At 34.2% G+C, this 14,054-nt stretch overlaps 1 protein-coding gene across 1 annotated transcript; it reads left to right on the top strand.

Moving 5' to 3' along the window:
- The first annotated feature begins 712 nt into the window (after positions 1–712).
- Rab3 (RAS oncogene family member Rab3) lies at positions 713–10,238 on the top strand. Its single transcript, XM_015525038.2, has 5 exons — positions 713–1,458; positions 1,624–1,877; positions 2,052–2,170; positions 2,530–2,701; positions 7,590–10,238. Exons 2-5 carry the CDS (start codon positions 1,656–1,658, stop codon positions 7,731–7,733), a joined length of 657 nt encoding a protein of 218 aa, XP_015380524.1. The 5' UTR covers positions 713–1,458; positions 1,624–1,655; the 3' UTR covers positions 7,734–10,238.
- Positions 10,239–14,054: the final 3,816 nt, after the last annotated feature.

Below are 14,054 nucleotides of genomic sequence, written 5' to 3'. Positions count from 1 at the left end.
AAAATAAATCGACTACGTGTGTGAGGCCGATGGACTAGCGTATTTACCTATATTACCATATATTATAACTTTCGTATGTTTGCACAGCTTTCTGAAACCAGAGCACCCGGTAACGTCCTCCTCGTGCAGTCTATGACAACAATATTGCTATCATCATCGTCGGCATTTGATAAAAAAAAAAAAACAAAACTCTGTCGTTTCTATAATTCTCCGGTGGTAATATTTTTATGGTTTCGAGCGATGTTCATAATAATATGTAGCGCGTGTCCATCAGAAGCGGTGCAAAAAATAGGATGCCGACGACCACGTCACAATCGTTGCTATAATATAATATTATGATAATGCGATAACAACAATAACAATGTTTTACCCACACTGAAGGTGTGATAAAATCCGCTTCGTCTATGATATCGTATTATTATCATGACGACACTGAGACCTGATGCAGTACCGGGCGACCAGCGAGATATACTACGTGATATGCCGGCGACCAACAGGTTAGTGCGTGAGCGTAACCGATATGATGATGATAATAATAATAATAATAATAGTACACATATTGTGGTCGAGGACACGCGCCCGCGTTTCCGCTCGAAGAGGGCACCACAGCCCGGTGGTGACGGTGGCGGCGGCGGCGGTCATAAGCGCTAGTCGTCGGGCGGTGTCGCGTGTGCGCGCGCGAGTCCCGTCGCGCCGAAAATCAATATAGGCTCTACCGTCGTTTTTCTTTCAGCTATTTTTCCTCGCCTCGTTTGCAGTTTAATTTTTCCACCCGACCGCGTTCCCGCGCGCCGTCGGTCACACACCGCCAAACAATATCTGTCGTCCACTATCGTCGAATATCATCCGTCTCGTCGTCGACCACCGACGCCAAAAAATATCACACCCGCAGGACACAACCTTGCGGCGGCCAAAACCGACCCGCAACCGAGTCCCCTCAGCTCCGGCGCCGCGCCAGTGTAGTTAGCGTTTTTCAAACACGCGCGCGAAAAGTGTTTCGATACAATACATATCATTATCATTAATAATTGAAAACGTCGCGCGCGCGTTTCGCGAGGATCTGTTAAATCAGCGACACCAGGTGGCGCCCCGTCGTCTCGTTGCCGTCGCGCGCATATCGATTGGGCTTTTGATCCTTTTCGCTCGTCGTGTCCGCGCTACTAGGTATACCTTCGCCCGCGCACGAGTGTGTACGTCCAGCGTGTGTGTGTGTGTGTGTGTGTGTGTCTGTGTGTTAAGTACGTAAGTGTGTTTGTGTGTGCGTGCGTGCGTATTTCCGGAACATATTTCCTGCACGTACACGGCTGCCGATGACAAACGTCTGAACTCGCGGAGCAACGGACTTGTCCAAGTTTGCTTGCCGTACGTACAGTGCGCGGGAGGCGGTACGAACACTGCCCCCACCCCTCGTCGAACGGCATTATAATATATTATAGTCACCGTCGAGTTTCGCACGAGGTAAGTCGATTCACTGTGTGTAATTATATATAATAGGTATAACGCTGTATAACGCAGATATAGTGCGCGATGCAGTGGTTTTTCTATTTCGTATACCAGATACCGGCTATACCGCATTAGTAGAGTGGTTTTTTTTTCTTTCACGCCCGTTTTGTTTTGCAACAGCGTCGTTTGTCAGGCGCACATCAGCAGCAAAGATGGCTGGCCAAGACGGTAAATGGCAGAAGGAAGGGTCCGACCAGAACTTCGATTACATGTTCAAGTTGCTCATCATCGGCAACAGCAGCGTCGGCAAGACGTCGTTTCTGTTTCGGTACGCCGACGACAGTTTCACGTCGGCATTCGTGTCCACGGTCGGAATCGATTTCAAAGTAAAAACCGTGTTCAGGCACGACAAACGGGTCAAACTTCAGATATGGGTGAGTTCCAGTGGTATAATACCACAATCCTGGTAAATGGTTTTAACGTTTATATATTTATAACATATACCTAGTCGTCCAAACGCCATCCGGTGATCTTGCATCACCCACTTAAAAATACACATAAATATAGTTCATATTAACGTTGTCATTATTGTCTCCTCCTATATATAGGATACGGCGGGCCAGGAACGTTACAGAACCATTACGACGGCGTACTACAGGGGCGCCATGGGGTTCATTCTCATGTACGACATCACCAACGAGGAGTCGTTCAACAGTGTGCAGGACTGGTGAGTTTAGACATATTGTTTCCCATAGAATTATATGATATTTATAAACGATAGCCAGTGGGTGATAACTATATGCCCCGCAGGGTAGTCGTCGTAAGGGTGATCGTCGTCGGGTGGAGGGAGGTAGGAGGTAGCATTGAGGGGATGCGTTATGTTCAGACGACACGACTTTTGAACCACTTTGTACATCCAGTTCTTATCACGTATATACTATACACAGTGATATGAGGATATGACCTACTATGCAATATAAATATCATATGATATTGTATCACCTCTTCTAGTAGTTGGTGCTAAAAAAAAAAAAATTATACAATTATATTTGGTAACTTCCGTTTTTTTATGTGCGTCTTTCGCAGGGTAACACAGATCAAGACATATTCTTGGGACAACGCGCAGGTGATACTCGTGGGCAACAAGTGCGACATGGAACACGAACGTGTGATATCGTACGAGCGGGGCAAAACGCTGGCCGACGAGCTGAACATCGAGTTCTTCGAGACGTCTGCTAAAGACAACCACAATGTCAAGGTCGGTGCAGTATTATAATACGCCCGTACAACATTAATTAATTAATTATAATTTATTAATATACCTGCGTAACATAATATTATGTATTATCAAACAGTTGCATGCGCGCCATATCAAATGAAACGATGTTGTGTGCATGATGTATCGTGTTGTTTACAGTGTGAGAAGCGCAAGTGCTTAATATGGGTCTCATAGTATATATCATTAAAATTAATATCGTTTCCCGAAAACCCACATCATTTGTGCATAATTTTTTAACACTATACATATATTATTACGCGCATAATCCCGCGAGGACGATGTTATTATTATTATTTTTGCAGTCCTTCGTGCCCAGAAAACAGCCCGGGCTGTTATCACGCCGCTTTTAATGCGTGGCTTCGCCAGGCCGAGATTATGGTGGCGTAGGTGGTAATCGTAGGGTATATGCGCAGAGTCTTATTGTCGAAAAATGATTAATCGTCGACCACGAAAACTCCCTCGACTGCCATCAAGATACGTTCCAAATACGTATGTTATTATATAGTACTCGTATATATATACATATATACGCACCGATACATTATTGAATTATTATTTATTACCGCCTGCAGCCTACATATGTATTTAATATATGGCACTAGACCATTGCCGCGACTGGCGGGACTGAACATTATATTATATTATAATACTACGAACTGTGTGTCGAAGTATATAATAATATTATTATATATACATACAGGTTAATCGTTTTTCCGTCAAGTAATAATATGCTCAAAATACTCGAACGCGATTTATTTCGGTTCAAAATTATTCGAAGAGTACAGAATTCAAAAATCGAGTGTTTTTATTTTTTTTTTTTTTTTGCTGCAATAGGACCGCCCTGTATATGGCGTCGACTTTTCATTAAATTTCTTTCCGTTTAATCGGTCTCTTCGCTTTAATAAATTGGCTCCGCAGTCTATTATATATGTGTGTGTATAATATGTATGTGCGTGTGTTTGACAATATTGTTTCTTGCCAAACCGTTATCCAATATACGAGCTCAAGAGACGTCGTCGCATGCGGGGTGACACAGAGTAATCAATCGGATCCTGTGGGTCCGTCCTCGACACGTGAGCAACACCACTTTTCGGGCATTCGAAGTTTCCTTGTGGGTCAACTGGACCACCTGGTCGATTTTTGAACACTTAGTGTTACGACCCGGGATGGGTAATGAATAATAACATAATAATAAATAATAATGTCCCACACACGCATCGTCATCGTGACGACGAGTATCCGCAAAGATAACGGTCGCTCGTCGATGATGGTGTTTCGTTCGCGATGATAAATCTCGTTGTCGTAAATATAAATCATTATGCGATTCGATGATCGAATGAACGCTAATAATTATACGCGTCGTTTCTGTATGATAACCACGGCGGCGTAAATTAAATTGAGTGGGCATCATGATCGCACTACAGATTACAGGGAGAAAAACGGCGCCTCCGACGGCGTGAAAAAGGGACACGTCGCGAAACACTCTAGTGGGGTGGAGAAGAGGTCGGAAAAGTAGTCGAAAATCAACCGGTGACCCCCCCGGTGTGTATACGTAATTATTTCCAGTTGCCGAGTAAACGGCGTAATTACGTGCGGATGTGCGAACGACCGGACATCGTTTACTATACTATAATAATTACGCGCGGTAGAGTGTATATTATATAATAATGATTCATCCGATCGTGTTTATTGGCAAACTTCAGTAAAATAACACTGTTTGGGACGGGGTTTAAAGGTTGGCGACTATACGTTAGTTTTCTTACAGATATTGATGTGACGATGTGACCCACATTCCTTGCGCGGTACACATATTAATTATAATAATAATACTTATATAATAATAAGTGACATTTTTTTTGCCGTTGGCCACTCATCGCAGATATTCATCAGACCTCATAGTCAGCGAATTTTTCTTCAAGTCCTCAGAGAGATACATATAAAAGACAATTTTTATGCATCTTCTCTTCTATCCATCTATAATCTATATATTTGATGAACAGTTGCATTACAGAATACGGACGCCACCATCTAGTCTTGATTACGGTTGTCATTTTTCAACGAGTTTATGAGGAATTTGACTATTACTTGGATATGCATTTCGTGAGAGTTATGCGAGGACCACCAGTCGCGCATTGAACATAATATTATTTCGTTATAACATTTAATGAAGTAATAATTGCTAACTATTGAGACTATTTTTTTTCATCGGAGAAATTATTTTTGAATACTGTATGATAAAAATCAACAGTTTCACGACGCCCCGTCATCTTTTATCGGCTCCGTTGTACATCATCAGCGCTTTTCGTCGACGACGTCACGATAGCATAATAATACTTGATTATAGGTACTTATATTTATTGTATTGTGATGTCGTATATCGGGTGCAATTCACGCAAGCAAACGCTAAGAGTATAACATTTTTTTTTTCTATTAACTTCAAAACACTTATTATAATGCGTATTAAAGGTGAATCATAAAAGTTAAACATGAATAAAGCGATTCCACGTGAGTTGCTGCGCGTATCACACTAAATATCTTATAACAATGGCAAACTTTCTATATCACTGTGCACGTATATATACGAGCCATAGACTTCCAAAGTAAAGACTCCATAATTATAATATAATCACCACTGGTGCTTTTCAGAATATTGTTCTTTTAAACACCCTAAGGGCAGAAAATATATATTAATACACGGAGAGTATATATACGGTTGAGCGACAAAAAGGTTTTAATCGCTGCAAATACCGTCATCTATTTAAGGAGGACTTTAAACTTTTTAAATTTTATTACATTAATTAACGTAGACGATTATCCGTGGTACCGTTCGACTTAATGTTTCGATATTAAAATATTTTTCAAGACCTGCGCTGATCGTCGTGGTTCCGCGCAATTTTCATGCGTAATAATGTGTATATAGTTTTGTTTTATTGGTTTAATCGACAAAATCTTGGTTCCTATATATTTACACTCACCTGACGGTATGTTTTTAAAATGATTTTACGAGATTCATACAACAGGTGTGGCTTACAACTTTTCTCGTTACGAATTTTGGCTTCCCTACAAGTTCAAACCCACATATTATGAATACAACACGCTTTAACCATGACCTCAAACTCGATATTTTACTAATAATCCATCTTAATGTTTTATCTTATTTAAAGATTTTTAGAAATCGCGGACCCCTACTAATTTTTTATCCAATACCATTTTTTTTACAAAACATCTTATGTTATCATAAAATTAAAATAGTTATTTTATATTAAAAATTATAGGAAGTAGACAAATAGTGCACTCTTACAATATGAGATATATTTTATATGAAATAAAAAAAAAAATAATAATAGTCCAAAAATATTGTAATAAATAATAATAATAATACACTCGTGTCACTATTGACTTATGGACTTATGTTGGGTGTTAAGGCTGCCACGGACCCCTTGCATTTACACAAAACCAATTATTTAATAAAAAATGCTCTTATTAATAGAATGATGAGGCTAACTAATGATACTCGGGCTGATTTATTTAATTTTAACTCTATCGAGCCTTTTTACCACTATATTATTAATTATTACAATTAAATTATTTGTCAATATTATAAACCTTATTTATGTCTATGTTAACTACTCTTATTACTTATTATTATTCTAAATTAATTATTCGCTATTTTGTGTATCAATTATCTAATATTCTCACTCTGTTCACCTTTTCTCTCTACCTATATGTTTAATTATTTTGTTATAATGTTTGTTTTAAAAGTGTTACTGGACTTAGCTAGTTTGAATTAATAAATATATAAATAAATAGATAAGTATTGCAGACCCCCAGGAGGCCGCGGACCACACCTTTATAACCACTGGTTTATAACATTCCACTTTTATAATTGTGAAATATTGAAATATAATAAGGAACACCTCCAGAATCTTGTATTTTCTTGTACAATTGAGAAAAAATAATTAGGCACCAGTCTATGTATTTCATAATGAGTTTATTCGAGTTGAGGTATTATAATTTTTACACTGAACTACACTTTTTCACAATCTCTTTACCATAAACTGAACATAATATAAAATTATTAAATAGTCAAGTAGATAAATTGATGAATATTATATTATTTTATGGTAAAGACTAAAATACTAAAATTGAAAAAATGCTCACGAATAGTATGTATAAAAGCGATCGTATTTAAAAATGAAGATCTTCGTAGTCTTTAATTTAACTGTTGAAGTTGTGGCAGAATTTCCAGCAAAGATTCCAAAGTAAAATTTTGTAGACCAAGTCTGTAAAATAACAAATAGTTTAAATATATTTAAAAAATATTGGTCAATTATTTTAAATACAAAAGAACTGCTATATTATTGTGTCTATAATATTAATCGAGAACTAACGTGACTCCGTACTCGTGTATAGTAAGTCAGTTCATAAAAAGAAATAACTTAAAATATTTTTTGAAATAATAATGATAATAAATGTCCCAGTGTGGCGTGATAGTTGTATTCAGTTACAAAACGTGTTCTGAATGCGAGCATCAGCCGATTTCACTATTTACCGGATGGGTGACCACCTAGGTTTTTAATGACAAATATTGGCCACTCATACACGTGTTCCAACCAACCGTGTCCTCCCACAGTAACAAACACCTGTAATGGACGTAATAATGAGTAATAATAATAATAATAAAAATTAGGATATAATAATTTTTATATACGCGACACACATACACACATATACTATGCATAACTGACAACAACACTGCAATAATATTATACATTAGGATGATAATAATTATTATTGATGGACGTATGATACGACGGTGTGGTTTTTGCGCGAGGAACTTAATCGAATATGTTTTGTTTGTTTGCAGGCCGTATTCGAACGACTCGTGGACATCATATGCGACAAGATGTCCGAAAGCTTGGACTCGGACCCGACACTGGTGGCTGGAACGAAGGGCACCAGGCTCACCGAACAGCCGCAGGGTCCGAACAATCCGAATTGCAACTGTTAAGAGTCTTGTAAGCGGTTTCGGATACCCACCACGGCCCCTCGATATACTTCAAACAACAAAACCCGTTGCAGCAGTACCGAAACACAAGAAGACATTTAACAGAATTAAACACTTAAAACAAAAAAACCAACCAAATAATCACAAAATTTGCAAACAAACTAAAACTAAAACCGATAAACCTTGGACAGCGAGTTGTTCATGTATAATAATATTATATTGTAGGCTGAAAAGCGATGAGTACTTAATATACAACACTAATAATAATAATATTATATACCTACGTAAATTGTACATAAACGATGCAATCCAATGTTATAATAGAGCTACTACATCATCTGCAGATATTGTTTTATAGAGACGTCGCGTGTCCATTTTCTTGTTATACTTTGTTGTTCAGCGAAGCTTTCGCTAGAAAAATGTAGACGGAATCGTAACGTAATATTATTTAAATTTAACAATACAATGTACTGGTAGGTACCTATAATAATAATATAGTATACTTACTATTATATTCTATGCCAGACAATAATCATTTTTCGTTCTTTTCTTTGGTTTTAATCGAGTTATCACAAAAATATTAGCTGCTACCGTACTATGTTTTTAGCAAATCACTTATTACGAAATTACCTATGTTTATAAACCGTCAAAAATTTGAATAAAAGTTTATTTATGACTTGTTTTTTAGCGAAAAAAAAACAAAAACACGTATACGATAAAAAAAAAAAACTAATATCAGTTAGTGTAGGTATACTGGTTGCCAAAGACCGTAACAACAGCAGCAGCAGTGTTTTTTACGCGCGTGTTAAAATAAAAAGATGAGTATAGGACATAGGTAATAAGAATAATAATATTTAAAAAAAACCCCCCGTAATACTATCTGAGGGCGCTTTCTGCGACAACCGATGACATTGTAGGTACGAGAAAAAAATCAAATTATTATTAACGTTCGATGAATAAGACTATCGATCACGTCGCGAACACTCAATACAGAATATTCGAAGAACGTAATAATAATTATAATAAAATATTGTCATATCGTATACGTGTACTTGACAACGTCGATAGACATTTTTTTTCCTTTTGTCTCCGTCGAGTGGCGGTCTTCGGTCTAGATTCCCCTTTCGACGACGGTAATAAATGTTATGCGCTATATAATATTATCTTACAATGTTAATGTCAGCCATGCTTTCAACGATACGATATTCGACTTTGCGTGCTATTGCGATGTACACTATATAGATATACCTATGTCCATCTGCACAACAGCAATAATAACTAATAATAATAATATCGATAATTTATTATTGTATGAATAAATCGTCAGCAATTATCGCCGTCGATAAAATATATTATAATATTATATTGTTTCGTTACAATTTTATTGTTTGGACTAACTCGCGCTCCCGAATGAATTTCTAGTAAACTACCTAATAATAGTATTTACAGTGTTCACTGTCGCAGTCCGTTCTTATATATTCCGCACCACTCGACATGTAGTTATATACATATTACTATAACTAGTATTTACTAATACTACTACTATTACTACCAATTAAATAATAATTATTATAATATAAATAGAACTACTGTGTTAAAAATATTTTTTAGTCGAATGATTTTGATGCGCGCATTTTAGTGACGCGTGTGTACACATAGAGGAGGTAGTTTATTATTATATAATATAAAATATTATATATATATATATAAAAAAAAAAAATAATAATATTATATTATATAGCAATTGATTGTTCGTTTGGTCTTGATGTTTGAAATTTATCCCGTTAAAAATGGAAACCGTATTTGAAAACGAAAAAAATTACTATATGCCATTTTGCATTACATGGTAAACAACAACATTATCGTGTATTATACAATTTATACATATACATATTTAATATTTATATATAATTGTATTTGATTTTTGACTACAGTTAATTATTATTAATTATTATTATATTATTACAAATTTATTGACATATTATATAGGTAATTATTATTTCGTGTATAGATAAATTGAAATAAAAACTATCAAACCAAAATCATATTCATATTTTAGTATTTATAATTTATTAATCATTTATGTACAATTTAGTTAAATGTATACATTAGTTTAACCTTGTTTTATGAATTATTTTTTATGTTAAAAGCACAGACACGTTCTCGTTGTATATAGGATTTCGTCATGCCTTGTTAAATGTTAATACTTTACCTTCTTATACATAGCAAAACAAGTGACTAAATAAGTTTTTTCTTTACATTTGATTATACGTACTTTTGTCTTTTGGTCCCCAATTCATTGTATTATTATAGATAAAGTTAATTGACCTAAAAAGTACTTAATCACTATATACAAAAAAAATGCCAATATGAATTAAAAACATTGTTGTAAATGACTCGATATACTTTTAATCATTATTTTATGTTTTGTGCAATATTACTTTGTTTAAAAAAAAAAAATAAGTTAATTGACTCATATTAAAATAAAAATTAAGATTATTATCCAGAGATCTCTGAAACTTGTATCGATATTTTAATTTTCAATACAATTGTAATTATTTTATACATACAAAATCGCAGGTATGCTTATAAATTACTTGGCAATCGAATTATCAATAAAATCTTCTGAGACTTCTCTAGATAATTTATAGTGCAACTTTTAAACTGCATGATACTCAAATATTTCCATATATTCTTTATAATTCTAATTTGAGAAACAACAAACATAAATAATGTACTAAGTTGAACTTTGCAAGACGGAGACAACACATGGGGTGTGGCGTTCACATTTAAATTTTTAAATTATTTTAACTTAAATCTTCAGTTTTATGAAATTATAAATATACTTACGTATAATAATATTTTAATTACAGATTAAGCCTGAGAAATTCCCAACTTAAAACAATTATTTTATTATACTTCATACGATATAATTTTAGCGTTTAATTCAATTGAAAAATTCAACGACAACAAAACTCGAGCCGATTGTAAATTAAAATGAATTAACATTTACCTAGCTGTACACTGAATACCGATTAGTATAGCGCATATATATAGGTATAGTATAACGTACCTGCAGTCGAGTTTTTCTAAAAGCAATTAAAACAATAGCAACCGACGTGTGAAAAGTTTTTTTTTGGAAAAATCTCATCGAGTGACGATGGTAACTGACAGGTTCGTATTCTGGATATATACTGAATTTATTGAATAACTATAAATTGTTGATCATTTATGTTTAATGTCTTATGACGAGAACTGAGAATAACAATTTCGCGAATGAACTGGCAGGAGAAGCCAAAATCCCAGTGCTTTATAACCTTTATAAACGCCACACACATATAATAATATTCTTGTCCGGTCTTGTTTTTAATTTACTATATTTGACGATAATTTTATGTATGAAATTATTGTTATTATTATAATATTATAATATGCTGGCCCACATCCGTATAGATAAATATTTTTCTGTTGAAATAAAAAAAAAAAAAAACGGGCAATCCATACACATTAAAACATCATAGCTTGTATAGCGTGCACACTCGACGTGTACGAGTCCCGTGTAATAAGGACGGATATCTCAACACGTATTTCTCTATGGCCTTATCACGACATATTTTGCCAGATAATGGATTTCAAATTAACAATACATTCACTAGGCAAACTGCCTCGGACTATAGTAGACAATGACTCCCCTCCAATCCATATCGTTGGTGACCTAATTTACAATCGAGCCGAAATGTGTATATTATCACCTATGCATAATATTATTTATTATTAGGTATATTTTATAACACGCGGGGTCGACTTCCGGTCTTATACTGCAGCCGGAATTATAGTGTAATATTATAACGAATTCATATAGGCCATGCGGGCTTTTGTTTATACGTAAAACTACCAAAATATTAACAATAAATTGAAAATAGTATTTATAATATTTTCCTCTGTAGATTCGCTTTTGTTTGATTTAAAATATTTCACAATTGATCATTATTGGTAATAACTTGCAAAAACTATGATAATATTATTATTCTACTATAAAACTACCTGCTGTTTATCACATATCATAGCTTATACTTAGATCATATACAATGGATGAAGCCATCAGGCTAATTCTTGAAGCCAGAATAACCCAGAGTCCCGACTGTTTGTGCGCATGCGCGTAATTCTGATTGGTTAATAAATTATCACAACAAATAATATGATCATAATATCATATACTATACTATTATCATTTATCAGTCATTTACGCATGCGCAGTAATAACCAAGGCTCTAGCGTTTTCAGTCATTTTGGCTTCAAATCTTATACACAAGCATATACCGAGTGGCTACATCCATAGTATATGATCTAAGAGCTTATAATTGCCAATCTTCAGACTTTCTTCAGTTAACAACTTTCTTACGTTATATTATTTATACAAATACATAAACGAATACGTTTTGCATTACGATTACAATATGACAAGGCATTACCACTTAAATTATAAGCAATGTTAGGACTTATCTAGATAAATTTATCTAGGTAATTATTTTTCTTATCTTTTATCTTATCTAGATAAATAAATATAAGTTATCTAAGTATTTATTTTAGCTAAACATTTAACTTATCTAGATGAATTCACAAGATAATTTTTTACGGGTTGGGGGGGGGGGGGGAATTTAGGTAGATTTGTAAGAAAAGAAAAAGTTTCATATTTCTCCTCATTGTCTCAGGCACAACTTGTACATGAGATAGGTAACATCACGGAATAAAAATATATGGCATTATTATAAAAATACGATACATTATTCCTATTAAATACTTATAACATATTAGTAATTATTGTTCTGTATTCGGTTATTAATATATATAAAATTTTTTTTTTTTTTTGGTTTTTCCGGCCTTTAAAACCATCCCGCAAAACAAATTTCCCTCCAATTTATTCTATTTTCTGCTATTTCTCTCCAGTTTGCTCCTGGATCAACCTCTTTAACATCTTTCCTCACACAATCTTCCCATCTTAGGCGTGGTCTACATAGTGGTCTCTTTTCTTTCGGTTCTTCCCTGATTACTGTGTTAATCATAGCGTCTTTTTTCCTCCAGGCGTGGCCTGCCCACAACAGTCTTCTTTTTTTGATTTCGTTTGAAATACATGATCTCTGAAACAAGTTCTGTAGTTCTTCATTGGTTCGAATTCTCCACTCTTGGGTTCTTGAGTCGAAACAAGGTCCGTATATACGTCTTAAAATTTTTCTTTCAAATGTGTCTAGTTTTATTTCCTCTATTTTTCTTGGTGCCCATGTTTCTGACCCATATAGGACGACAGGACGTATTAATGTCATGTATATTTTTATTTTTAAGTTCAAAGATATTGATCTCGATAAATATATATAAAATATACTAATTAATTTACATAAGTAGCATATATTACTGTCGGGACAAACAAGTCACGACCTAGGTATGTCGTTTCTAAGAATTTTATAAATATTTTAAATCATAATTAAAACACGAATAATAGAAACAGACCAAAAGTTATTATCACTGATCGCCCAACAAAATTCCATAGAATATTTATTGAGAAATAAAAATAAACCAGCCGTTTATTCTTCTCCTATTCGCTATACGAGATCATCTGAAATTAATATAAATAATAAATAATATAGGTATAATTTATATTGACATATAGGTAATATCCTGATAATCGTGACAATTGATAAGTCTGACAAGCAAATACGTGAGATTCTATACTATTATATTTCGGGTTTTATCATTTATAATAGGTATACATTTCTAAACGATAAACTATCTCTAAACCAATAATTTTAATATGCACATGACGTGAAATAATAATAATCATTATTTCATATACACTATACACAAATACATAATACTCCTACATGTGTTATCAATGTCGTTAATTTTATAGTCCACGACACGAAAAAAGTGACCGATTAAATAACGCAAAAATAGAAAATAATAAAACAATAAATTTATAAAATTATAATGATTAGTTGTTAATGTCAATGGGTCTGTGTCATTCTCTACTCTTATAAGAGCTAGAGAATTTGATACCAGATATAAATATTAAAATATCTAAATTTGCTCAATTACCTACCTTCTTCCTGATCGTCGGAGGGCTCTCGAGGTCGTAATAATTAGAGAATATGATTAGGTACACCGTACAATATAATAACATGCAAAATATACCTATAATTAAATAATCACAATTAATATAAAATATTATATTAATTCCTTACCTGACTGACAGCTGCCTGTGGTCTATGCCGTAAAAGTACTAGGTGACAAAACGTTCGCGGTCATTTGCTGCTATTATAGTAGTAATTT

This window comes from Diuraphis noxia, unplaced genomic scaffold (genome assembly GCF_037042655.1).
Source record: "Diuraphis noxia isolate RWA-SAM2 unplaced genomic scaffold, SU_Dnox_SAM2 contig0005, whole genome shotgun sequence".
NCBI classification, from domain to species: Eukaryota; Metazoa; Arthropoda; class Insecta; order Hemiptera; family Aphididae; genus Diuraphis; species Diuraphis noxia.
Note: the sequence above shows the minus strand (reverse complement) of the source record. Positions and strands in the feature narration are given on the sequence as shown.

Excerpts from the sequence above, each read along its gene's own strand:
- Rab3 (XM_015525038.2), top strand. The coding sequence starts at position 1,656 with ATGGCTGGCCAAGACGGTAAATGGCAGAAGGAAGGGTCCGACCAGAAC. Across the intron at positions 2,171-2,529 it reads TTCAACAGTGTGCAGGACTG|GGTAACACAGATCAAGACAT; the intron begins GTGAGTTTAGAC and ends CGTCTTTCGCAG. Across the intron at positions 2,702-7,589 it reads AAGACAACCACAATGTCAAG|GCCGTATTCGAACGACTCGT; the intron begins GTCGGTGCAGTA and ends GTTTGTTTGCAG.